The sequence below is a fragment of the Salmo salar genome, chromosome 20 (genome assembly GCF_965601325.2).
Source record: "Salmo salar chromosome 20, fSalSal1, whole genome shotgun sequence".
In the NCBI taxonomy this organism is placed as follows: domain Eukaryota; kingdom Metazoa; phylum Chordata; class Actinopteri; order Salmoniformes; family Salmonidae; genus Salmo; species Salmo salar.
The window spans coordinates 23,821,509-23,845,788 of record NC_138310.1 but is presented as its reverse complement, the minus strand read 5'-3'; the positions used below and the strand labels follow the sequence as shown (position 1 = coordinate 23,845,788).

General features: G+C 40.9%; 1 protein-coding gene across 1 annotated transcript; it reads right to left on the bottom strand.

The window, feature by feature from the left end:
• Positions 1 to 10,022: 10,022 nt before the first annotated feature.
• Positions 10,023 to 20,964, bottom strand: LOC106579862 (ectonucleoside triphosphate diphosphohydrolase 4). The gene is made up of 13 exons (XM_014160159.3): positions 20,799 to 20,964; positions 20,432 to 20,555; positions 20,078 to 20,263; positions 19,709 to 19,914; positions 19,137 to 19,287; positions 18,918 to 19,021; positions 18,496 to 18,555; positions 18,216 to 18,346; positions 15,881 to 16,047; positions 15,439 to 15,763; positions 15,216 to 15,292; positions 14,950 to 15,111; positions 10,023 to 14,821 (listed from the first exon to the last, which is right to left on the bottom strand). Exons 2-13 carry the CDS (start codon positions 20,437 to 20,439, stop codon positions 14,593 to 14,595), a joined length of 1,806 nt encoding a protein of 601 aa, XP_014015634.2. The 5' UTR covers positions 20,440 to 20,555; positions 20,799 to 20,964; the 3' UTR covers positions 10,023 to 14,592.
• Between the last annotated feature and the right edge of the window lie 3,316 nt (positions 20,965 to 24,280).

The following is a 24,280-nucleotide window of genomic DNA, read 5'->3' as shown; positions in this document are numbered from 1 at the left end:
TAGAAACAACACAAGAAGTACGATGAGAGTTAAAGAACACAAGAATGCAAGTATATACAGGTTAGTGCCAGTACCTTATTCAATGTGCAGGGGTACTGGAGTGGTTGTATATACAGGTCAGTGCCAGTACCTTATTCAATGTGCAGGGGTACTGGAGTGGTTGAGGTGTGTTTATATGGGGGCGGTAGGTAGCCTAGTGGTTAGAGCATTGGGCCAGTAACCGAAAGGTTGCTAGATCAAGTACCTGAGCTGACAAGGTAAAAACCTGTTGTTCTGCCCCTGAACAAGGCAGTTAACCCACTGTTCCTAGGCTGTCATTGTAAATAAGAATTTGTTCTTAACTGACTTGCCTAGTTAAAATAAATAAAAACTTAAAAAGTGACTGGAAGTAGGAGGTACATGTAAACAGGGCTGAAAAGTGACTGGTAACCAGAATATATAAATAGTTATGATAATATACTAATGGTAATAAACTCAGCAAAAAAAGAAATGTCCCTTTTTCAGGACCCTGTCTTTCAAAGATAATTTGTAAAAATCCAAATAACTTCACAGATCTTCACTGTAAATGGTTTAAATACTGGTTTCCATGCTTGTTCAATGAACCATTAATGATCATGCACCTGCGAAACGGTCGTTAAGACACTAACAGCTTACAGACAGTAGGCAATTAAGGTCACAGTTATGAAAACCTAGGACATTAAAGAGGCCTTTCTACTGACTCTGAAAAACACCAAAAGAAAAATGCCCATGGTCCCTGCTCATCTGCATGAACGTGCCTTAGGCATGCTGCAAGGAGACATGGGGACTGCAGATGTGGCCAGGGCAATAAATTGCAATGTCCGTACTGTGAGACACCTAAGACAGCGCGACAGGATGGACAGCTGATCGTCCTCGCAGTGGCAGACCAAATGTAACAATACCTGCACAGGATCGGTACATCCGAACATCACACCAGCGAAACAGGTACAGGATGGCAACAACAACTGCCCGAGTTACACCAGGAATGCACAATCCCTCCATCAGTGCTCAGACTGTCCACAATAGGCTGAGAGAGGCTGGACTGAGGGCTTGTAGGCCTGTTGTAAGGCAGGTCCTCACCAGACATCGCCGGCAACAACGTTACGTATGGGCACAAACCCACCGTAGCTGGACCAGACAGGACTGGCAATAAGTGCTCTTCATTGATGAGTCGCGGTTTTGTCTCACCAGGGGTGATGATCGGATTTGCGTTTATTGTCGAAGGAATGAGAGTTACACCAAGGCCTGTACTCTGGAGCGGGATCGATTTGTAGGTAGAGGGTCCGTCAGGTCCATCATGGTCTGGGGTGGTGTGTCACAGCATCATCGGACTGAGCTTGTTGTCATTGCAGGCAATCTCAACGCTGTGCGTTACAGGGAAGACATCCTCCTCCCTCATGTGATATCCTTCCTGCAGGCTCATCCTGACATGACCCTCCAGCAAGACAATGCCACCAGCCATACTGCTTGTTCTGTGCGTGATTTCCTACAAGATAGGAATGTCAGTGTTCTTCCATGGCCAGCGAAGAGCCCGGATCTCAATACCACTGAGCACGTCTGGGACCTATTGGATCGGAGGGTGAGGGCTAGGGCCATTCCCCACAGAAATATCTGGGAACTTGCAGGTGCCTTGGTGGAAGAGTGGGGTAACATCTCACAGCAGGAACTGGCAAATCTGGTGCAGTCCATGAGGAGGAGATGCACTGCAGTACTTAATGCAGCTGGTGGCCACACCAGATACTGACTGTTACTTTAGATTTTGAACCCCCTTTTTTCAGGGACACATTATTCAATTTCTGTTAGTCACATGTCTGTTGAACTTGTTCAGTTTATGTCTCAGTTGTTGAATCTTATGTTCATACAAATATTTACACATGTTAAGTTTGCTGAAAATAAATGCAGTTGACAGTGAGAGGACGATTCTTTTTTTGCTGAATTTATATACATGTAAACAGGACCAGTAGCAGGATAAATAGATAAATATGAATGGTAATGGCAATCAATAATCAATGAACAGCAGTGTAATGGAGTAATACATCTAATCAATAATCATTTTAGCAGCAGCGTAGGTTGTATCTGAGTGGGTAGAGACCTATGAATAGGCATAGAGTCAGTGTGGATAGTCTGCAGGAGAGCAGTGGTTGTTAGCCATTTAATAGTCTTGTAGAAGCTGTTTAGGAGTCTGTCTGAGCCTTGATGCACAGGTACCGCCTGTCGGATGGGAGCATGGAGAACAGTCCATGTATCAGGTGGCTGGAGTTTTTGGAAATGTTTTGGTCCTTTCTCAGTTGCCATACCAGACTATGATACAACCAGTCAGGATGCTCTCAATGGTGCCACTGTAAAAGTTCCTGAGTATAATCAACCCCATCTCACTCCCCTGACCAACAGACGTTCAGCCCCACTGCTGGCCATGTGAGTGGTAGTAATATGAATTAGCCTCGGCTGAATACAAGCCCTTAACAATGTACAGCATTTTTACAAGGAGGAGCAGCATACCAATCCTTTAGATTCAGATACTCTAAAATACCATAATAGGAAATTATCAGTCACAGTTGGTCTGGGAACTTTCAATGGGAGATTTACTGCTCTCAAACTGTAACTATGGAAATAGTAAATTTGTGATGTGTGTTCAAGAAACATTCTCACATTTTTTACGTTACATCTCTCAACAATTCATAATCTGGCATTCTGCTATCCACTGACTCTTGTTGCAGACCATCAGACCATGTACTGTGTATATACAGTACATATATACAGTGCCTTCAGAAAGCATTCATAGCTCTTGACTTATTCCACATTTGGTTGTGTTACAGACTGAATTCAAAATGGAAAAATAAAATAAAAAAATCTCAACCATCTACACACAATACCCCATAATTAAAAAGTGAAAAGATTTTCAAAATCTTTGCAAATTTATTGAAAACTAAATACAGAAATATATAATTCATACCCCTGAGTAAATACGTGTTAGAATCACCTTTGTCAGCGATGACATCTCTGAGTCTTTCTGGGTAAGTCTCTAAGAGCTTTGCACATCTGGATTGTTAAATATTTGCACATTATTAGTTTAATAATTCTTCAAGCTCTGTGAAGTTGGTTGTTGATCATTGCTAGACAGGCATTTTCAAGTCTTGGCATTGATTTTAATGCCAATTTAAGTCAAAACTGTAACTAGGCCCTCCAAAAAAATACAAAACTAAAAAGCAACTCCAGTGTATATTTAGCCTTGTGTTTTAGGTTATTGTACTGCTGAAAGGTGAATTTGTCTCCCAGTGTCTGTTGGAAAGCAGACGGAACCAGGTTTTCCTCTAGGATTTTGCCTGTGCTTAGCCATTATGTTTCTTTTAAACTCCCCCCAAAACTCCCTGTCCTTGCTGATGACAAGCATACCCATAACATGATGCAGCCATCACCATGCTTGAAAATATGAAGAGTCGTACTCAGTGATGTGTTGTGTTGGATTTGCCCCAAACATAACGTTTGTATTCAGGACATGAAGTGTATTTCTTTGCCACATTTTTTGCAGTTTTACTTTAGTGCCTTTTAAAAAAAAAAACATGTTTTGGAATAGTTTTATTCTGTACAGGCTTCCTTCTCTTCACTCTGTCATTTAAGTTAGTATTGTGGAGTAACTACAATGCTGTTGATCCATCCTCAGTTTTCTTATTTCAACCATTAAACTCTGTAACTGTATTAAAGTCGCCATTGGCCTCATGGTGAAACCCCTGAGAGGTTTCCTTTCTCTCCGGCAACTGAGTTAGGAAGGGATGCTTGTATCTTTGTAGTGACTGGGTGTATTGATACAACATCCAAAGTGTAATAAATAACTTCACCATGTTCAAAGGGATATTCAATGTCTGCTTTTTTCATTTTTACCCATCTGCCAATAATACTGTAGGTGCCCTTCTTTGCGAGGCATTGGAAAACCTTGGTCTTTGTGGTTGAATCTGTGTTTGAAATTCCCTGCCTGACTGAGGGACCTTACAGATTATTGTATGTGTGGGGTAGAGATTAAGTAATCATTCAACAGTAATGTTAAACACTATTTGTTAAGCACATTTTACTTCTGAATTTATTTATGCTAGCCATAATTATTGACTGAAGCTTTTCATTTTTTATTAATTTGTAAAAAATCTCTAAAAACATAATTCCACTTTGACATTAATTTCAGGCTGTAACACAAAATGTGGAACAAGTCAAAAGGTGTGAATACTTTCTGAAGGCACTTGAAAAGAACGCCACAGTCTCAAAAAAATAATAATAATCCACTCATTATCAATCAGAAAACATTTAAGATTAGGTTACTTAAATGATCAGCAGTTCACCCTCGTCTAAAGTCACCTGTCCAAATACAAGATACTTGTAACTGTATGTCCCATATGTAAATTAAAATGTAATATTCTGTCACTACAAATGTTTCCCAATCTAATCCAAGTGGTAAAGCTGTGGAAATAATGAATTACCTCATTAGTTTATGGTTTATTAGGCGTACTCTTGTTTTCAAAACAGTGAATGAAGAGAAGCAGAGGCAGAATCAGATGGGGATCCCCCCTCACACTACTACCATCACCACCTTACAGTTTGTAACATAAGCTCCTCAAACATCCCCTTGCAACTTTTAACGGACTGCAGTGCCACTCAGAGGCAAGTGCGGAAGCTAAAGTGTTATGACCCATGTGTTGATGGAGGATGACTCAGCACAAGGAGAGCAGTCTCTGAAAGTATGCCTACTTTCAACATTGATCAGATAGGGAATTTTTAAGCAAAGATTGGACAATATTCCATCTCATTCACAAACACTTTGGCTATTACATGACTGTTACTGATTTGTACAATTTCGACTTGTTTTTATACGTACATTTGAATTATATATGACATACAGTAATTTATGAATGGTAACTGTGTAATAGGCAACCAAAACTTTTATATCGTTTTGTAATATACGAGACAAAAATTGTGGAGCATTTGGGCAGTAACACAATGCCACCTACTGGAATTAACATCTTTGGCTGCTGAGAACTTGCTGTTTTCATGGGTTTAAAATGCTCTATGGGGTTACACTATATTTAAACGGTACATTATAAACCATTTATAAGGCATTTACAAAAAGATTGCACACAATTTAGGGTTAGGGTGAGGTAAGGGTTAGGATCAGGGGTGAAAGTAGATTTAATTCCTTATTGTATTTTTGTCCCTTGTGATGAAATCGGGGAGGAGACCGTGGATGTCTCCGTCATTATGTTCCTTTGTACGTTTGTTTGCACATTCGGTGGTCACATGCAATATCTCAGACAGCACTGGTGTCTTGCCAAGGAGATACGGGATTTACAAAATTATACTGGTTAGCCAGATGGTGGCGCCATAACAGATTGAAAATGCTAGCTTTAAAAGGTCACACCCATCACCCCGTTTGACCTAAAGTCATGAAATTTAGTACATAGGTCACTCTCCTCACAAGGAACAAATTTGCCCCAGGGACCCATAAGGTCTGCCATGATGGATTTAGAAATTTTGTGAAAAATCCTTAAATCGCTACTCTTCTGGCACCGAATGACCGATCTGCATGAAACTTGATATGTGGCATCTATGGACAAAGCTCTCAACACAAAAAAAACATTCACATGAACGTGGTCTGGCACATAAATGCAAATAAATCAGTCAAGGATATTCATATTGTAACACAATTTGGTACACATGTTGCAAACACAGTCAAGACTCAACATATGCAAGAACATACGGTGGGCACATGTTTATATCTCTTGATCTGTTTGACTTGGAGTGATGAAATTTGGCACACATGCTCAAGGATATGAGTCTCGCTAACCCAGGTGATATCGCAGACACCACTGGCCTGATTTTGACTACTGGCGTCTTGCCATACAGATCCGGTATTTACTCAATTACACTGATTAGCACAAGCAATAGCGAATTTCCATGGAAGCCACGAGCTAAATATGCTGACGAGCACAAATGAAAATAAAGAAATTGCAATCACAGGCAATCCAGCTCATAAAGTTTATATATATACATAGGAGTTACTGAATGCAATTTTTGGTGAGTTTGGACATTTAGCAGTGAATGTGAACGAGAGACATTGTGCAAATGAACAAAGTTTTGAAGCATGCTTGTCTGAAGGAAGAACAGTACGTGGTGGACTACATGTTTACTGTAGCCTTTTTTTAAATAATGGTTAGTGATAGGCTTGGGCGGCATACCGTTTTTCAATACCGTCAATACTGTTGAAACTACTTATTTTAAGTTTTTCAATCAATTTTAATATTTGTAGCTCTTTTTTAAGTAAATTTAACTAAAACGTTATTGTCCCCCACAATGAAATTGGATGGGGGCTATGCATCTTTCTTTCTCAGACACCACTGGACCGATTTTGACAAAAATTGAGTGAATAATGCATGGGGGACAACATGTAATGTGCTGCATTCGTGGGGGACAACATGTTTAATGTTGCCTTGATTTTTACATTCTAGGTATTAGAGATTTACATATAGGGTGAATTCAGACAAAGTGGGACATCATATAAATGGGGACAGCTTAATCCTGAGATGTTTATTTACTGGTCTGACAAGAGAAAATCAAAACTAAGCCCTTGCAGAGAAACCACATGATAAAAATGGCATCACTTCATTGGTGTGACATTATAGAGGGGGGCATAGAAAGCTTCAAACAGGAAGCTCATCCCGCGAAACACATGGTAAGATCAGTGACATAGCTTTTTTTCCTGTTTTGATGTTAAGGTTATAAAACTGTCATAAATAATGCACTGTGAATTTTGTATTACGTTTTTTTTTATTGTGATGTAAATGTACATACTATGTACTGGTGCATAAAAATACACAATATTGCCAATATTATGTTTGCATTTTGTAATTCAGTAATTGTTTTACTGACCATACTGTAGCTCGCTAAAGTAGGCCAGCATGGAGTAGCAAAAGTGTGACAGTGTTATAGCCTTTTCCAATGGAGGAAAGAGATCCAGTTTACAAAAGGGACCACCTGTACTTAGGTTAGGCAGGGCTCTGTTCCTTGTAGTACTGTATGCTGTTAATTTTTTCTTGTAGTTTTGTACTGTTATTTGACTGAATTCAGAAATAGTTTCCTAAATCAGATGTTTCCTAATCACACAACATTGAATAGAATTGTCATTCGGGTACAATTACGACTTTAATAATGGTGTATTTATCCTGCTGTCGCAGTCTACCAAATGCGAACTGAAAGTGTTACTCTATGGTGCTGATAGAATATTTTAATTTTGACGTTTCTGAAGTGATATTTGTCTGTAAAGGCTAGCATGAGGGACAAGCAGTACCTAGCTAGCTAGCCACTACGAGGTTCGTTTTAAGAAAAGTCAGCTAACCTCGTAAGCTACCTAGGTATAACTAACTAGCTAGCTACTAGCTCGTTCAATTTCTCTCACAATTATAAATACAACAAAATGCTAATAAAACAGCATATTATTGACCTAAAAGGTTATCTGTGTTAGCCCAGTGTCTAGCTTGTCTAGCTTATCAAGCTTATCATACATAGAGCTACCGTGTACTGTCCATATATGGGAACAAATAAAATACAATGTTATTTGTCACATGCACCGAATACAACAGATGCAGATCTTAAAGTGAAATGCTTACTTACAAGCCTTTAACCAACAATGCAGTTAAGAAAAATCCCCCCCCAAAAGTAAGAGATAAGAATAACAAATAATTAAAGAGCAGCAGTAAATAACAATAGCGGGGCTATATACAGGGGGTACTGGTACAGAGTCAATGTGCAGGGGGCACCGGTGTCGAGATAATTGAGGTAATTATGTACATGTAGGTAGAATTAAAGTGACTATGCATAGATAACAACAGAGTGGGGGGGGGCAATGCAAATAGTCTGGGTAGCCATTTGATTAGCTGTTCAGGAGTCTTATGGCTTGGGGGTAGAAGCTGTTTAGAAGCATCTTGGACCTAGACTTGGCGTTCCTGTACCACTTGCCGTGCGGTAGCAGAGAGAATAGTCTATGACTAGGGTGGCTGGGGTCTTTGACAATTTTTAGGGCCTTCCTTTGACACCGCCTGGTATAGAGGTGCTGGATGGCAGGAAGCTTGGCCCCGGTGATGTACTGGGCCGTACGCACTACCCTCTGTAGTGCCTTGCGTTCGGAGGCCGAGCAGTTGCCATACCAGGCAGTGATGCAACCTGTCAGGATGCTCTCAATGGTAAAACCTTTTGAGGATCTGAGGACCCATGCCAAATCTTTTCAGTCTCCTGGGGGGGAATAGGTTTTGTCGTGCCCTCTTCACGACTGTCTTTGTGTGCTTGGACCATGTTAGTTTGTTGGTGATGTCGATGCCAAGGAACTTGAAACTCTCAACCTGCTCCACTACAGCCCCGTCGATGAGGGGGCGTGCTCGGTCCTCCTTTTCCTGTAGTCCATAATCATCTCCTTTGTCTTGATCATGTTGAGGGAGAAGTTGTTGTCCTTGCACCACACGGTCATGTCTCTGACCTCATCCCTATAGGCTGTCTCATCGTTGCTGGTGATCAGGCCTACCACTGTTGTGTCATCAGCAAACTTAATGATGGTGTGGGAGTCGTGCCTGGCCGTGCAGTCATGAGTGAACAGGGAGTACAGGAGGGGACTGAGCACGCACCCGTGTTGAGGATCAGCGTGGCAGATGTAACTACAACTGCAATCAGCATTGCTAAAATGACTGAACTAAAATACAATTTACCTCATAAAATGTAACCTGTAATGCTCATCTCCTGTACATAATTGTCATCTCGTTATTTTCATACTGTACTTAAATTACAAGGGTCGGATTTGCACTAAATGTTTTATGTCACCACTTAAAAGGCAAGTACACAATCTGGTATATGGTTTACCTCATATACATTGTCTACTGGTATCATTTTAAATTAAGAACATATAGCTCAACATGTAAACAATGTGTGAGTTAGGTATTCTCTGCTCCAGATGACAGATGCCCATAAGGCCAGTAACGTCATCGTACTGTTATCCTATGGCAGCATTGGCCATGAATGCCATATAAGCTGCAAAATAGATTCACATAGCTGATATACTGAGAGAGAGAGTGACAATAAAATAAAACAGATTGGAGATCTTACAAAAAGGAAATGTTCATTTGAGAATACAACATTGACACTAGTTCATTTTGAATAACAATTAAACACTTAACTTCAAAGAATCAACACTTCACTCACTTCAAAATGTACAAATAAGCTAACTCGTATGTAAAGATTAGACATCTTAGTCTAAACAACATAATCTGGGTGGTTCGAGTCTTGAATGCTGATTGGCTGACAGCCGTGGTATATCAGACTGTATACCACAGGTATGACAAAACGTTTATTTTTACTGCTCTAATTACGTTGGTAACAGTTTATAATAGAAATAAGGCACCTCGGGGGTTTGTGGTATATGGCCAATATACCACGGCTAAGGGCTGTATTCAGGCACTCTGCATTGTGTCATGCTTAAGAACAGCCCTTAGCCGTGGTATACAGCCAATCAGCATTCAGGACTCGAACCACCCAGATTATGTTGTTTAGACTAAGATGTCTAATCTTTACATACGAGTTAGCTTATTTGTACATTTTGAAGTGGGTGAAGTGTTGATTCTTTGAAGTGTTTAATTGTTATTCAAAATGAACTAGTGTCAATGTTGTATTCTCAAATGAACATTTCCTTCGTAGGCTATTATTACTAAAGTATCATTTCAGGCAAACAGAAAAACTGAACCTTGCTCCACTAATCCCTGATCTATCTACTGGGTGATTAGATATCTATTCCAGCCCAGCAATCGCACACTTGATTGCGATCACAAGACAATAACAAAAGTCAAGTGACCAAAGAGATAAGGACAATTCAATGGTAAAATCTGTAAAATGTATTGCATATAATCTGTTCAATCCTGTGTTTACATTACCCATTTTAAAATGGGCAACCTGGCTTAACCTAACTCCTCTTCAGACTCATCCATCACCAGCTGAGGCAGTCCTGAGATGTAACACAGGGGAGAGGAGTGAAAACAAACCCCCACAGTGCAGTGCCTCAAACCAGGCCACCCAGAGACTCAGACAGGCCGGCTACAACAACATGGCCTCTAATGGTCAACTTGTGCTTGGGTGAGGGGGTCATTAGTGGCTGTCTGCAGGTTAGTAGTCTTGATTGATATCCTTGTGCTACACTCCTGCTCTTCCCATGCTACTGGGGACTTGTAAACCCTGACTATGACTGTATATGCAGTAGTTTGTTTACTCAAACCCTTGTCACCTAGTGGGACTCTGGGGGCACACAATATACTCCACATGACAATACAAGAGATAATCAACAGACTGCATTTGATTGTATATTTTTATTATTCAACAAATGGATTGTTGATAACATTTGTTTCCTGCGCAAACTGTACATTGATCTCTGTACACCCTTTAATATACACACACACAGTCAAAGGTTTGGACACACCTACTCATTCAAAGGTTTTTCTTTATTTGTACTATTTTCTACATTGAAAATAACACAACTATGACATAACACACATGGAATCATGTAGTAACCAAAAAAGTGTTAAATAAAAAATTATATTTGAGATTCTTCAAAGTAGCCACCCTTTGCCTTGATGACAGCTTTGCACACTCTTGGTATTCTCTACCAGCTTCATGAGGTAGTCACCTGGAATGCATTCCAATTAACTGGTGTGCCTTCTTAAATGTTCATGTATGGAATTTCTTTCCTTAATGCATTTGAGCCAATCAGTTGTGTTGTGACAAGGTAGGGGTGGTATACAGAAAATAGCCATATTATGGCAAGAACAGCTCAATAAACAGAGAACCGATAGTCCATCATTACTTAAAGACATGAAGGTCAGTCAATACAGAACATTTCAAGAACTTTGAAAGTTTCTTCAAGTGCAGTCGCAAAAAACATCAAGTGCTACGATGAAACTGGCTCTCAGGAGGACTGCCACAGGAAAGGAAGACCCAGAGTTACCTCTGCTGCAGAGGATACATTCATTAGTTACCAGCCTCAGAAATTGCAGCCCAAATAAATGCTTCACACAGTTCAAGTAACAGACATCTCAACATCAACTGTTCAGAGGAGACTGTGTGAATCAGGCCTTCATGGTCGAATTGCTGCAAAGAAAATCACTACTGAAGGACACCAATAAGAAGAAGAGACTTGCTTGGGCCAAGAAACACGAGAAAGTGACAGACCGGTGGAAATCTGTCCTTTGGTCTGATGAGTCCAAATTTTAGATTTCTGGTTCCAACCGCTGTGTCTTTATGAGATGCAGAGTAGGTGAATGGATGATCTCTGCATGTGTGGTTCCCACCGTGAAGCATGGAGGAGGTGTGATGGTGCTTTGCTGGTGACAATGTCAGTGAATTCAAGGCACACTTTAGCAGCATGGCTACCACAGCATTCTGCAGCGATACGCCACCACATCTGGTTTGCGCTTAGTGGGACTATCATTTGTTTTTCAACAGGACAATGACCCAACACACCTCCAGTCTGTGTAAGGGCTATTTGACCAATAAGGAGAGTGATGGAGTACTGCATCAGATGACCTGGCCTCCACAATCACCCAACCTCAAACCAATTGAGGTTTGGGATAAGTTGGACAGCAGAATGAAGGAAAAACAGCCAACAAGTGCTCAGCATGTGGGAACTCCTTCAAGACTGTTGGAAAAGCATTCCAGTTGAAGCTGGTTGAGAGAATGCCAAGTGTGCAAAACTGTCATCAAGGCAAAGGGTGGTTATTTGAAGAATTTGTTCCATCACTTTTTTGGTTACCACATGATTCCATGTGTTATTTCAGACAATGTAGAAAATAGTAAAATAAAGAAACCCTGGAATGAGTAGTTGTGTCCAAACTTTGGGGTCACTTAGCTTTTCTTTCAAAAACAAGGACATTTCTATTTGTTTGTCCATTAAAATATCAAATTGATCAGAAATAGTGTAGACATTGTCAAAGTTGTAAATGACTATTGTAGCTGGAAGCGGCAGATTTTTTATGGAATATCTACATAGGCGTAGAGGCCCATTATCAGCAACCATCACTCCTGTGTTCCAGTGGCACATTGTGTTAGCTAATCCAAGTTTATAATTTTAAAAAGGCTAATTGATCATTAGAAAACCCTTTTGCAATTATGTTAGCACAGCTGAAAACTGTTGTTCTGATTAAAGAAGCAATAAAACTGTCCTTCTTTAGACTAGTTGAGTATCTAGAGCATCAGCATTTGTGGGTTCGATTACAGGCTCAAAATGGCCAGAAACAAAGTACTTTCTTCTGAAACGCGTCAGTCCATTCTTGTTCTGAGAAATGAAGGCTATTCTATGCGAGAAATTCTAAGAAACGGAAGATTTCGTACAACATTGTGTACTACTCCCTTCACAGAACAGCGCACACTGGCCCTAACCAGAATAGAAAGAGGAGTGGGAGGCCCCGGTGCACAACTGAGCAAGAGAACAAGTACATTAGAGTGTGTAGTTTGAGAAGCTGACGCCTCACAAGTCCTCAAGTGGCAGCTTCATTAAATAGTACCCGCAAAACACCAATCTCAACAATGAAGAGGCGACTCCGGGATGCTGGCCTTCTAGGCAGAGTTGCAAAGAAAATATTAAGATGGTCGAAAGAACACAGACACTGGACAGAGGAAGACTGTGAAAAAAAGTTATGGACAGACAAATCTAAGTTTGGGTTGTTCGGATCACAAAGAACATTCGTGAGATGCAGAAAAAATGAATAGATGCTGGAGGAGTGCTTGACGCCATCTGTCATCATGGTGGAGGCAATGTGATGGTCTGGGGGTGCTTTGGTGGTAAGGTGGGAGATTTGTACAGGGTAAAAGGGATCATGAAGAAGGAAGGCTTTCACTCCATTTTGCAACACGATGCCATACCCTGTGGACGGCGCTTAATTGGAGCCAATGTCCTCCTACAACAGGATGATGACCCAAAGCACAGCTCCAAAATATGCAAGAACCATTTAGGGAAGAAGCAGTCAGCTGGTATTCTGTCTATAATGGAGTGGCCAGCACAGTCACCAGATCTCAACCCTATTGAGCTGTTGTGGGAGCAGCTTGACCGTATGGTACATAAGAAGTGCTCATCAAGCCAATCCAACTTGTGGGAGATGCTTCAGGAAGCATGGGGTGAAATGTGTTGTGTGCTTTGATAAACTATCCCCTTTACAGCAGTAAAATAACAGCTTCTAAAAACAAAGCCCAGTGAGTTTGACAGTATATGAAGGGATTCCCAAATTAAATTATCTGCACACTGTCACTTCATTGAACTGAGGAGACAAAGTTTTACTCTACTGTTGCTCTGAGCCCTCAATGTGAATTCAGCTGATGTGGACTGGAGCGTCTCTCCAGTGATAATACATGAACAAATATTGCGCCATTGCAGCTTTGATAAACGCTACCTGTTCGGCAATAGGGTTGGTGGGAAGTGAGGAAAAAAAAGGACCTAGTGCAACAAAAGTCTACAATAGATAAAAACAAACTTAGAACAGTGGTTTCTGAAGAGCTGTAAGTAGTTACCTGCATATTTTTATTTAACTAGGCAAGTCAGTTAAGAACAAATTCTTATTTACCATGAAGGCCTACTCAGGCCAAACCCGGACGTCGCTGGGCCAATTGTGCGCCGCCCTATGGGACTCCCAATCACAGCCGGATGTGATAAAGCCTGAATTCGAACCAGGTACTATTGTAACGCCTCTTGCACTGAGATGCATAGCCTTAGTTTTCTTCTGTGACGCAGCAGTCTAAGTAAAAAATAAGCTGTGAATCAAAGTATGACAGGTGCCCATCAGAGCAGTAAACTTTGAGGGTAAACAGAGGTGCACACAACATTCCTCCCCACAACCAATAAACATTCACTGATCATGCACCCAAAATGCAAACAGAGACGCTAGAAACAATGACACCGAAATTAAATTGCATCAGGATAATGTGAAAGATAAGTGACTCTACTCAAGAACAGTGAATCTATAAATATGTACTGTAAAACAGCAACTGTTTCATCATCGTCCTCATAAACCTTCTATTGTCTTGTCAAATTCATTCAATGCTGTGCACCTTCATTGGAAAAAACAGCAGTTAGGGGTATTCTTTCACAATATGCCATTTTAGGAATGACTAATTAGGGTAAGTTGTGAGGCAGCTGCCATTTGAACCTTACAGGAAGCTTGAACAAGCCTGCCTAACTGGACCAAGTACGGATGGGACCTCACAAACTTCAGGCAAGGATAGCTATGCTCTTTGTACCTCGTTCACATGTCCAGAAACATAAAAAAGGCTGATATTTTGATATCATAAAAAATACATTAACAAAGAATTTCATGGATGGTGCAAACTCAACATGCAATATCTCCCACACCAGTTCACCCCAATGCTGTCTGACGTCTCTGTTCATTGGACTCATTCAAAATCCAACTAAGTTTTAGTCTGTCATTTCCAGCTGAGAAATGAAGACCTTAACAAAGGTGCAGGTAAATGGATTCCAGCTGGGGAAGAAAAGGATGATTTTGGAGTGACAGATGAAGTCTACAGGGTGATAGGGAGTGGGTGGGATCTGAGACCCTCCTCTAGCCACTCAGAGGGGGTGCAGCGTAGCGTGGTACAGCTGTGGATACGTCGGAGGCGCAGCAAGTAGAGCAGGATGGATAGGAGGACAACCAGGAAGCAGGCCAAGAACAAGTAGTGGTTGTTGGCAAAGGAGAAGCTGTGACGCCAGTGGGAGCGGACTCCTTTCAGGCTCTCCTGCTGAATATCCCTTGGAGAGGAAGGTAAAAGTGTGAGTGAAGGAGATTAACTATTTTTCAACGTCTCCATAACCTAATCAGCTAAAATATATTGGCTATCACAACGTAATGAAGTGTGACAGAGCAAGAGTTCTCTTACCTCAAAGGCAAAAAACGGGTTCTGTAAAGGATGGCTCCAAGAGTCCATTGTACCTCTTTATCATAGACCAAAAAGGCAGTCCTCAGGTTTTTGTAGTCCGTAGGGAAGGAAAAGCCTGTGTGGAATACCTCATACATCCAGGCTGATTTAAAACACTGGTACCTGCACACAATACATCAATGTTAACATGAAATCTCCTTGACAACCCTTTACCATTACTGGACTCAGGTATTACTAAAATAGCCAGAGCCAGTGGTGGGACTTACTTGAGCCTGTGAACATCAGCGTGAGAGCCTGAGTCAAATCGCTTTTTCAGAGTTCTCCACTGGGTGGCGCAGTACCGCTGCAGATGAAGCGCAAAGTAAATGTAAACACAGCCACACTAACAGCAATTAGCCTAATCTTTGGTGAAATACATGCATTTTACATGCAGTTAGAGGACTGACATCTACAATGAAGAGATGCTGCTTTGCTGTGGTAAGGGCACACCTTGGCAGCACTGGCATACTTTGAGGAGTTAAAATCCCCGCCCATGCGCAACACATCCTCTGTGCAGAAGTAGAACTCAGAGAACCCATAGAACTGGCTGTTGGGGTAATCAATGGGAGGCTGGTAGATGCCATTGAGGGAGGAGTGAGTCTCATTGGTGTGGTTGAGGAAGGGCTGAAGCAGCTGTCTACAGTTATCAAAATCCCCCGTGCCAAGCAGGTGGAGTTTCCGTGTGGCTGGCCCCAGTTCATCCTGCAGATCTGAGGGTAGACATGGGTCCAGGAGGGGGGACTCTCCTGTCTCACCTACATGCTGACCCAGGAGCCTAGACAAACAAACTCAAATGAGCTCTCCATAAAAACAAGCAACAGCAGCACTGAACAATGTCAAACTAGTACACTCTTTACCAGTATCATAATTAGCAAGTGTTGAAAGTTTGTACTTGTTTTTAGTGAGAGTGTTCATGACAATGCTCTCCTCGTATCTTTGTCGAGCAGCATTTCCTCCAAAGCCCAGGAAGGTAGACACATAGACCCGGTAGACATGCTCTGTCCGGTGAGCATCGCAACCCAGGTTGAACTCGGCAAGCACATTTTTGGCCACTTCCTCCTACATAAAATAATAACATTCAATATCAGCCAGGAAATGGTTCTCTATTATCTAAGACTAAGTCTACACTAATATCAAACATATTAATTAATGCTACATATATACAGTGCATTCGAAAAGTATTCAGACCCCTTGACATTTCCACATTTTGCTACGTTACAGCCTTATTCTAAAATGGATTAAGTAAAATGTGGTCCTCAATCTACACACAATTCCCCATAAATGACAAAGCAAAAACATATTTTGAAATTTTAGCAAATTTATTAAAAAAATAAACAAAAACAGAAATACCTTATTTTCTTAAGTATTCAGACCCTTTGCTATGAGACTTGAAATTTAGCTCAGGTGCATCCTGTTTCCATTGACCACCCTTGAGATGATTCTACAACTTGATTAGAGTCCACCTCTGGTAAACTCAATTGATTGGACATGATTTGGAAAGGCACACACTTGTCCCACAGTTGACAGTGCATATCAGAGCAAAAACCAATCCATGAGGTTGAAAGAATTGTCCATAGAGCTCCGAGATAGGATTGTGTCGAGGCACAGGTCTGGGTAAGGGTCACAAAACATTTCTACAGCATTGAAGGTCCCCAAGAAGACAGTGGCCTCCACTATTCTTATAATGGAAGTTGAGAAGCACCAAGACACTTACTAGAGCTGGCAGCCCAGGCCAAACTGAGCAATCAGGAGTGAAGGGCCTTGGTCAGGGAGGTGACCAAGAACCGATGGTTACTCTAACAGAGCTCCAGAGTTCCTCTGTGGAGATGGGAGAAACTTCCAGAAGGACAACTATTTCTGCAGCACTCCACCAATCAGGCCTTTATGCTAGAGTGGACAGAATGAGTCAACTCTTCAGTAGAAGGCAGGTGACAGCCCACTTGGAGTTTGCCAAAAGGCACCTAAAGGACACTCAGACATTGAGAAACATGATTCTCTGGTCTGATGAAACCAAAATTGAACTCTTGGCCTGAATGCCAAGCGTCATGTCTGGAGGAAACCTGGCACCTCCCCTACGGTGAAGAAAGGTGGTGGCAGCATCATGCTTGGGGATATTTTTCAGCAGCAGGGACTGGTAGACTAGTCAGGATCGAGTGAAAGATGAACAGAGCAAAGTACAAAGAGATCCTGGATGAAAACCTGCTCCAGAGCGCTCAGGACCTCAGACTGGGATGAAGGTTCACCTTCCAACAGGACAACAATCCTAAGCACACAGCCAAGACAATGCGGGAGTGGCTTCAGGACAAGTCTGACTGTCCTTGAATGGCCCAGCCAGAGCCAGGACTTGAAGCCGATCGAACATCTCTGGAGAGACCTGAAAATAGCAGTGACGCTCCCCATCCAACCTGACAGAGCTTGAGGGGATCTGCAGAGAAGAATGGTAGAAACTCCCCAAATACAGGTGTGCCAAGCTTGTAGCATCATACCCAAGAAGACTCGAGGCTGTAATCACTCCTAAATGTGCTTCAACAAAGTACTGAGTAAAGGGTCTGAATTACTTAGGTAAATGTGATATTTCAGTTTATTTAATACATTTGCTAAAATGTCTAAACCCGTTTCTGCTTTGTCATTATGGGGGATTGTGTGTAGATTGATGAGGGAAAAAAACAATTTAATCCATTTTAGAATAAGACTAACATAAAATGTGGGAACATTTTAGGGGTCTGAACACTTTCAGAATGCACTTTAAAAACCATTTACTTAAAGAAACCTGGACCAAGACAGTTCCGCATATAGCAAAAGCTCCAGGTGAATTACGTTCAGTGGAGGGCAAAAACAATGAGAAGAGATGGTAAGCATGCAAATTGTCAGAGTAAATTAAAAACCATAGACAAACCGGTCATGGATATTTTGCATGATGGCTCTCAATGCATTATCTTTGATCTTCATTCAAGTTTCAAAGTAACACATTGTGGCTAGTATTCTATTGCTAAAGCCCAAATCCTGTTATGAAGCCATGCAGCAGGCTTATCTTTACAGCAGACCTCCAATAGTCCACCCTGAATGGAGAGGACTTCATCTCCAGAGGACAAACATGATGTTTACAGGTTTAACCAGGGAATGAATGGTGGGGCTGAAGAGAAAATGGGTGAGTGACAAAACCCCAAAAAGAGAGCACAAAAAAGTGAAATTGTTGTTTACCACCTGTTGTGGAAAAGCAAGCTTACAGTTTTGGGCACTTCGTACGCTATCTGTGTGGAGACGCCACCCATGTCCAGAACACCGGCGGTCCGTGTCCTCACCAGCGCCTCCTGCTGGTCACCTTCTGGGACCTGCACCTCTACTACTGCATCCCTCTCTATAGGAAGGATAGAAGAGCAGAAGGTCCCATTGAAGAAGGGAGACAAAGAGGAGTGTCAGAGGTAAGTAAAACAAGGGAAAGAGGAAATTAAAGTCTTCAATGTGAATATATGCAGGTCTCTTAAGGAAAGTTCTTTAGATACTTACCACTATCCACATGATTAAACTTTCCAAGGACGAAGTTGATTCCAATCCATGCATACACACCTCTCCAAACACAAGAAAGGACAATTCATACAGAGCTCTATGCTGACTTAAAAAGGAGCATGTGTACCCCTCAGTTGAAAAACACAAAGAAATGTAGGGGCACAATGAAAAATATTTGCGCTAATAAAGCTAGAATTCTTACATTTTTCCAGACGCACTGGTGCTCCTAAATTACAATTCTAGGTCACACAGCAAAATATTTGGCCGCATATGAGAGTAAAATGGTCACACTGTAGAGCCCGGTCATATATTCCAGAATTTCTACTGTTAAGTTACAAATGTTTAACACTGAGCATGATGACATTCTCCATCAGAATGGTCAGTGTTTAGCTTGCCAGCTTCTATAAAATGGGTTAGCTCACCTTCCTGCTTGCCAGAAATGACCTCCACATGGGAATCAGAGAAGAGGAAGTTGAAACGGACAGGGATGTCAGTCCGTAGATCCTCAAGAAGTGCCTCCTGTTGACTGAAAAAAAGGATACAAGCCGATTTCAGCATGGTCACAGTGGTGTAAGAAAAAATTACTTTATAACTTCCATCTCAAGATGAGAAATACTCTCAGATGTGGTGGGTAACTGTACCCATCAGGCAGCACCCTCATTCCAGCTGTGCACAAGATGTACAGAGGGGTCTCCTGGTGCTTGTGTTTAGGAATGTGCCAGGCAGCGAAGCTCAGCAGGGGGTGGATGTAGTCACTGGCCTTCTCTGGTGTTTTTGCTAGTGTCGAGATACCTTAAAAAATAACACCAGAAAGTCATGACCATGGCTCAGTCTTTCTTGGATGGAATGGATGAGTTCTTTAAACTATTTTAAAAAAAAACATGTATTTCTTTATTCAATTTAACTAGGCAAGTAAGTTAAATACAAATTCTTATTTACAATGACGGCCTACCCAGCCACACCCGGATGACGCGCTAGGCTAATTGTGCACCACCCTATGGGACTCCCAATCATGTCCGTATGTGATTCAGCCTGGATTCAAACCAGGGACTGAAGTGTCGCCTTTTGCACTGAGATGCACTGCCTTAGACCGCTACTCAACTCAGGAGCCCAATGTCAACTAGAAGCCAATGTCTTCTACATTATGAAAGAACAGTGAGAATGTGTGCATTCCCAGCAGCACACTAGTCATCAGCAACCAGGTATGCCTCACCTGGTTTGATCTTCATGACCACTGGCTTCCTGTGCTGATCTCTCATCTGTCGGATGTCAAGCAGGTCATGGGGATTACCATTGTGCCTGGGCCAACAGTACACAAACACCCTGGAACCACTGCTGCCGCAGTCCACCACCAGACCATAGTTTAGGTTGTGATTACTGGTGTCTGTGGGCTCCACATCTGTGACCCTCGCCAAGTGTCTTGGTGAATAGTTGAACATTTTGGGCCAAATTCAGGCAAAAATGTACTTCAATGTTTTTACAGGAATACATGAAGATAAATAAAAAGGCATACACAGCATGTATCTTCTACAAACAACTGGGGGACAGACGTATATCTTCTAATGTGGTACAAGAATCTCACCTGTGGAAATAGTTGTCCTTTCTGTTCCAGCTGTCCTGGCCCTTTCCTGTTACCAGCAACAGGTAAATCAGTCCCACCAGCAGACCAAAGAAGAGCAGCTGCCTGAATGATGGTAGTGGTACACGGGGTAGAACCAGGGGTGACAGGCTGAAGTGCCAGGAGGCTGGGAGGCATGATAAGCTGATCCTGTAAGAAGAGAAACCTCAGTATGTTTAAATACACTGACTAGTCTATATAATAGCGATATTGCACAACTGACGACCACGGCATAGTAATTAAAAGATTGAGCAAGATGTGAGTTGCTACATTTTGCCAAAACATGTATTGGTCTTCTACTCAGTCGGCCGAGCCTACCTTCCCATGACGTGAACTGTGTTACTAGTTCACTGGATGAAAATCCAATGGGCCACTGAAGACCGGATGTGTTGGCTTCGGACGGCTTCGGACCGTCACCAACATTGTCCCACCTGCACATGGTCTTGGTAAAATAAAAGAAACACTTAAGTTACAAGATATGCTGTCATTATTACTGAAACCAACCAATACTAAATGGTGACATTTGGCCACCAGCGCATGCACCACTTTTGCCACGTAGCTATCAACGTTAGCGTTTTGCATAGGATGTAACCGGGCTCATGTTTGATTTGTAGCTAGCGAAAAACACAACACTAAATTAGCCTAGGCAAGTAACGTTAACGTTACAGTACGCAATTGTACCCACCTACGGTGCATCTAAAACCATTGAGTTTCGAACGACTACGTTAAATAAAACATTAGCTAGTTTGCTACGGACTATTATTACTAATACTAATTTAACTAGTAGGAGGAAGAATTGTTGAAAGCACAGTGGCTAGGCTAGATAGCTACCTATCCAATACGCAGGTCAGGCAGATGTGAGTGACGTACATTTTTCACTGATGTAGCCCGCTTGCACTAAGTAGCCAGTCAGTCAGTCAGTATGTCATTCTTCAAGTACGTGTGCTTTTCCCCATGCATATTTGGGGATTGAGCAAATTATTATCTTGCACATCATTTCAATGTCTCAAGAGGCTAATTGGTTCCTGAGTATTCTGATAGCTTTCACGGGTCCAAGGCAAGGCAACTGTGATAGTACAACTCCCATATTGCCACAATTGAAGAAACATTTGCAAGTTCATTGGAAACAGAAACAAAACTGAACAGTGTAGACATTACTGCAATACATTTAATACATATTTGGTATATACACTGATATTGTTATCATAACACCCAACCCATTAGTCGATCTGAAAGTGGCTTTATATCATCTATAAATGCACTTGTCAAACTTATTCCGCCGAGTGTCTGCGGGTTTTCGCTCCTCCTTTGTACTTGATTGATTGAATTAAGGTCACTAATTAGTATGGAACGCCCGTCACCTGGTTGTCTAGGTCTTAATTGAAAGGAAATAAACAAAACCAGCTGACACTAGGCCCTCCATGGAATGAGTTTGACGCCCCTGTATAAATGCATTTAAAAAGGAAGTCCCTTTTAATCCAGGGTTTTAAAACAAAGGTGTCATTGTACGCTGATGATTCATGTTTTCTTTTAAATCCACAGCCTCATAGAGGATCTAGATTACAACCAAATTATGGTAAATGTACTATATTACGTATTGGATCACAAAAAAATACAACTTTTACATTACCGTGTAGTTTACCAATAAAATGGTCTGATGGTGAAGTGGATATACTCCGTATACATATCCTGAAATAAATACATGATCTCACTCCAATGAATTTGAATAGAAAGTCAGCAAAATACATAAAAAGATCTTGCTACCATGTCTATCTGTGGAAAAATCACCCTGATTAACTCTTTAGTCACATCGCAGTTTACCTATTTGCTTATGGTCTTGCCTACACCTAGCGAACAGTTTTTAAACTATGAGAAAAAAGATACAATTATATTTGGAACAGCAAGCCAGACAAAATTAAACAGGCATATCTATATAATTAATATGATTTCGGAGGGCAGAAAGTATTAAGGCATTAGACCTCTCACTAAAGGCTTCAGTCATACAAAAGTTATACTTAAATCCGAACTGGTTCTCTAGAAAATTTGTAAGAATGGCTCACCCTATGTTCAAGAATGGCCCTTTTCCTTTTATTCAGATTACAACCTCTCTCTTTCCGTTATTTGAAAAGGAAATCGTCTCCCAAATATCGCTATTTTTAAAACAAGCCATAGAAAGTTGGTTGCAATTTCAATTTAATCCACCAGAAAAGACAGAACAAATAATACAACAAATATTGTGGTTAAACTGAAATATACCAATTGATAAAAATGTATTATTTTTAAAATAAAAATATTTAAAAAATGTATAATCTTCATAAATGATATCAAAAATAGGACTGGTGGAGTTGTCACACATGCAACTAACAAAAACATAAGGAATGTTCTGCTCCACCCAAAATTACAACCAACTAATTGCAGAATTACCGCAAAAATGGAAGGGGGAAAAGTAAGAAACTTGTCTGTCGGCCCTGCATTAAAATAGCATAATTGGTTAAAGAAAATTGTGATAAATAAAAAGTACACCAGTTTCTTAAGGACCAACAAAAATGACAGCGGTGACATCAGGGTTGGATAGGTTACGTTCTAAATGTAATCCGTTAGTTACAAATTACCTGTCCAAAATTGTAATCAGTAACGTGACTTTTGGATTACCCCAAACTCAGTAACGTAATCCGATTACATTTATTTACTTTTAGATTACTTTCCCCTTAAGAGGCATTAGAAGAAGACAAAAATGTATGTTACCAATTAAAATACATCTATTGCAGGATAAATCAATGTTAAAGTTTACATATCTGGCCATATTATAGATGTTAAATGTTACTTTCTGGGTTGGTTATGTAGGCTTCTTCTAACCCATCACTTTCTACAACATATAATAATAATAATATATTTACATTAAATACCAAAGCCTATCAGAATTCCAGTCATTCCAATAAATGTTAAACCCCTTGATCTTCAAGAATAGGACTTTGAAATATGGAAATATAGATTAGCCAACTTGTTTTACCTGAGCATAACCCCAAAACTAAGGACTTATTAGCCAGCCCTACTCTGTTGTTTATGATTGTTGTCATGGAGAACTGATTGGGCTAATTGATTCGAGTTGAAAAATAAATGCTGGCTCATGGAATGGCATGCTTTGAGCACTAATGAAAAGTGCTATTTACATGTGAAAAATGAATGCCATATGCTGCATTTGCTATAGTCCTCTTGTTTACCTTTTTGTTGGTGACACTTTGATATCTTGTTAAAGGGCAAATGTTAAAGGGCAAATCCACAGATGAAACAATAACAAAATGTCACCCCGCCTGTTTTGGTAAAAAACTGAGGGATGGGCCTGGAGAAATGCCACCACTCTCAGATTACTAGACAGAGCTATGGATGCAAGGGCTGGCCATCCATGATATCAAAATGATTGTTTTAACCATGTTATTAGGCTATAGTGTGTGTTTACATTTACAATGTTTACAGAGAAAAACAAGCGTATATTTTGGGTTCTAATGGAGTGTGACAGTTGAACTAACCTCATGAGGCATTTATAGATTATATTCTTCAAGAATCAATGGATATATATACAAAATGTATAAATACTAGTACAGATTGGCCCTTTAAATTTATCAAAAGTGTGCGAGTTTGAGCATGTGTCCATTAGGCCTATGGATTTATTTTATCAACATTAATTAGATTGAGCAATAAAAGCCCCACTTTTATTCCATAGGTTGGGACCCGGACTATGAATCTGTTGCAAGAGAGCATTTTTCGCTGGCTGTCCACTGGTTTCAACAACAATGATTAATAGGCAGTTTAAACTTCTTGAATTGAACCATTATGGGTTCAAATACAGATTTGTGAACAGTCATCCACAATCCATAAGGCTCAAATAGCTACATGAGAGAGCAGCAAAATGATTCACATCAATGCGCTACGTAGATAGCAATAAGTGATATGTATCGCCGTAGACTACACCACTGCGGTCATCCTTACCTCCAAGCGTTTATTCAAATTGTATAATATTTGGATGCCGACAGCAGTCGCACTATTGGAAGACATAGCTTGGACTGTAGCCTACAAAAGCCTAGTCTTGCTCTTTTCCCGCGATTGAATAAACACATGTTGTGTGTCATCATAGTGGTCTTTGATTTGTGATCAGACTCGCTCAGGTGG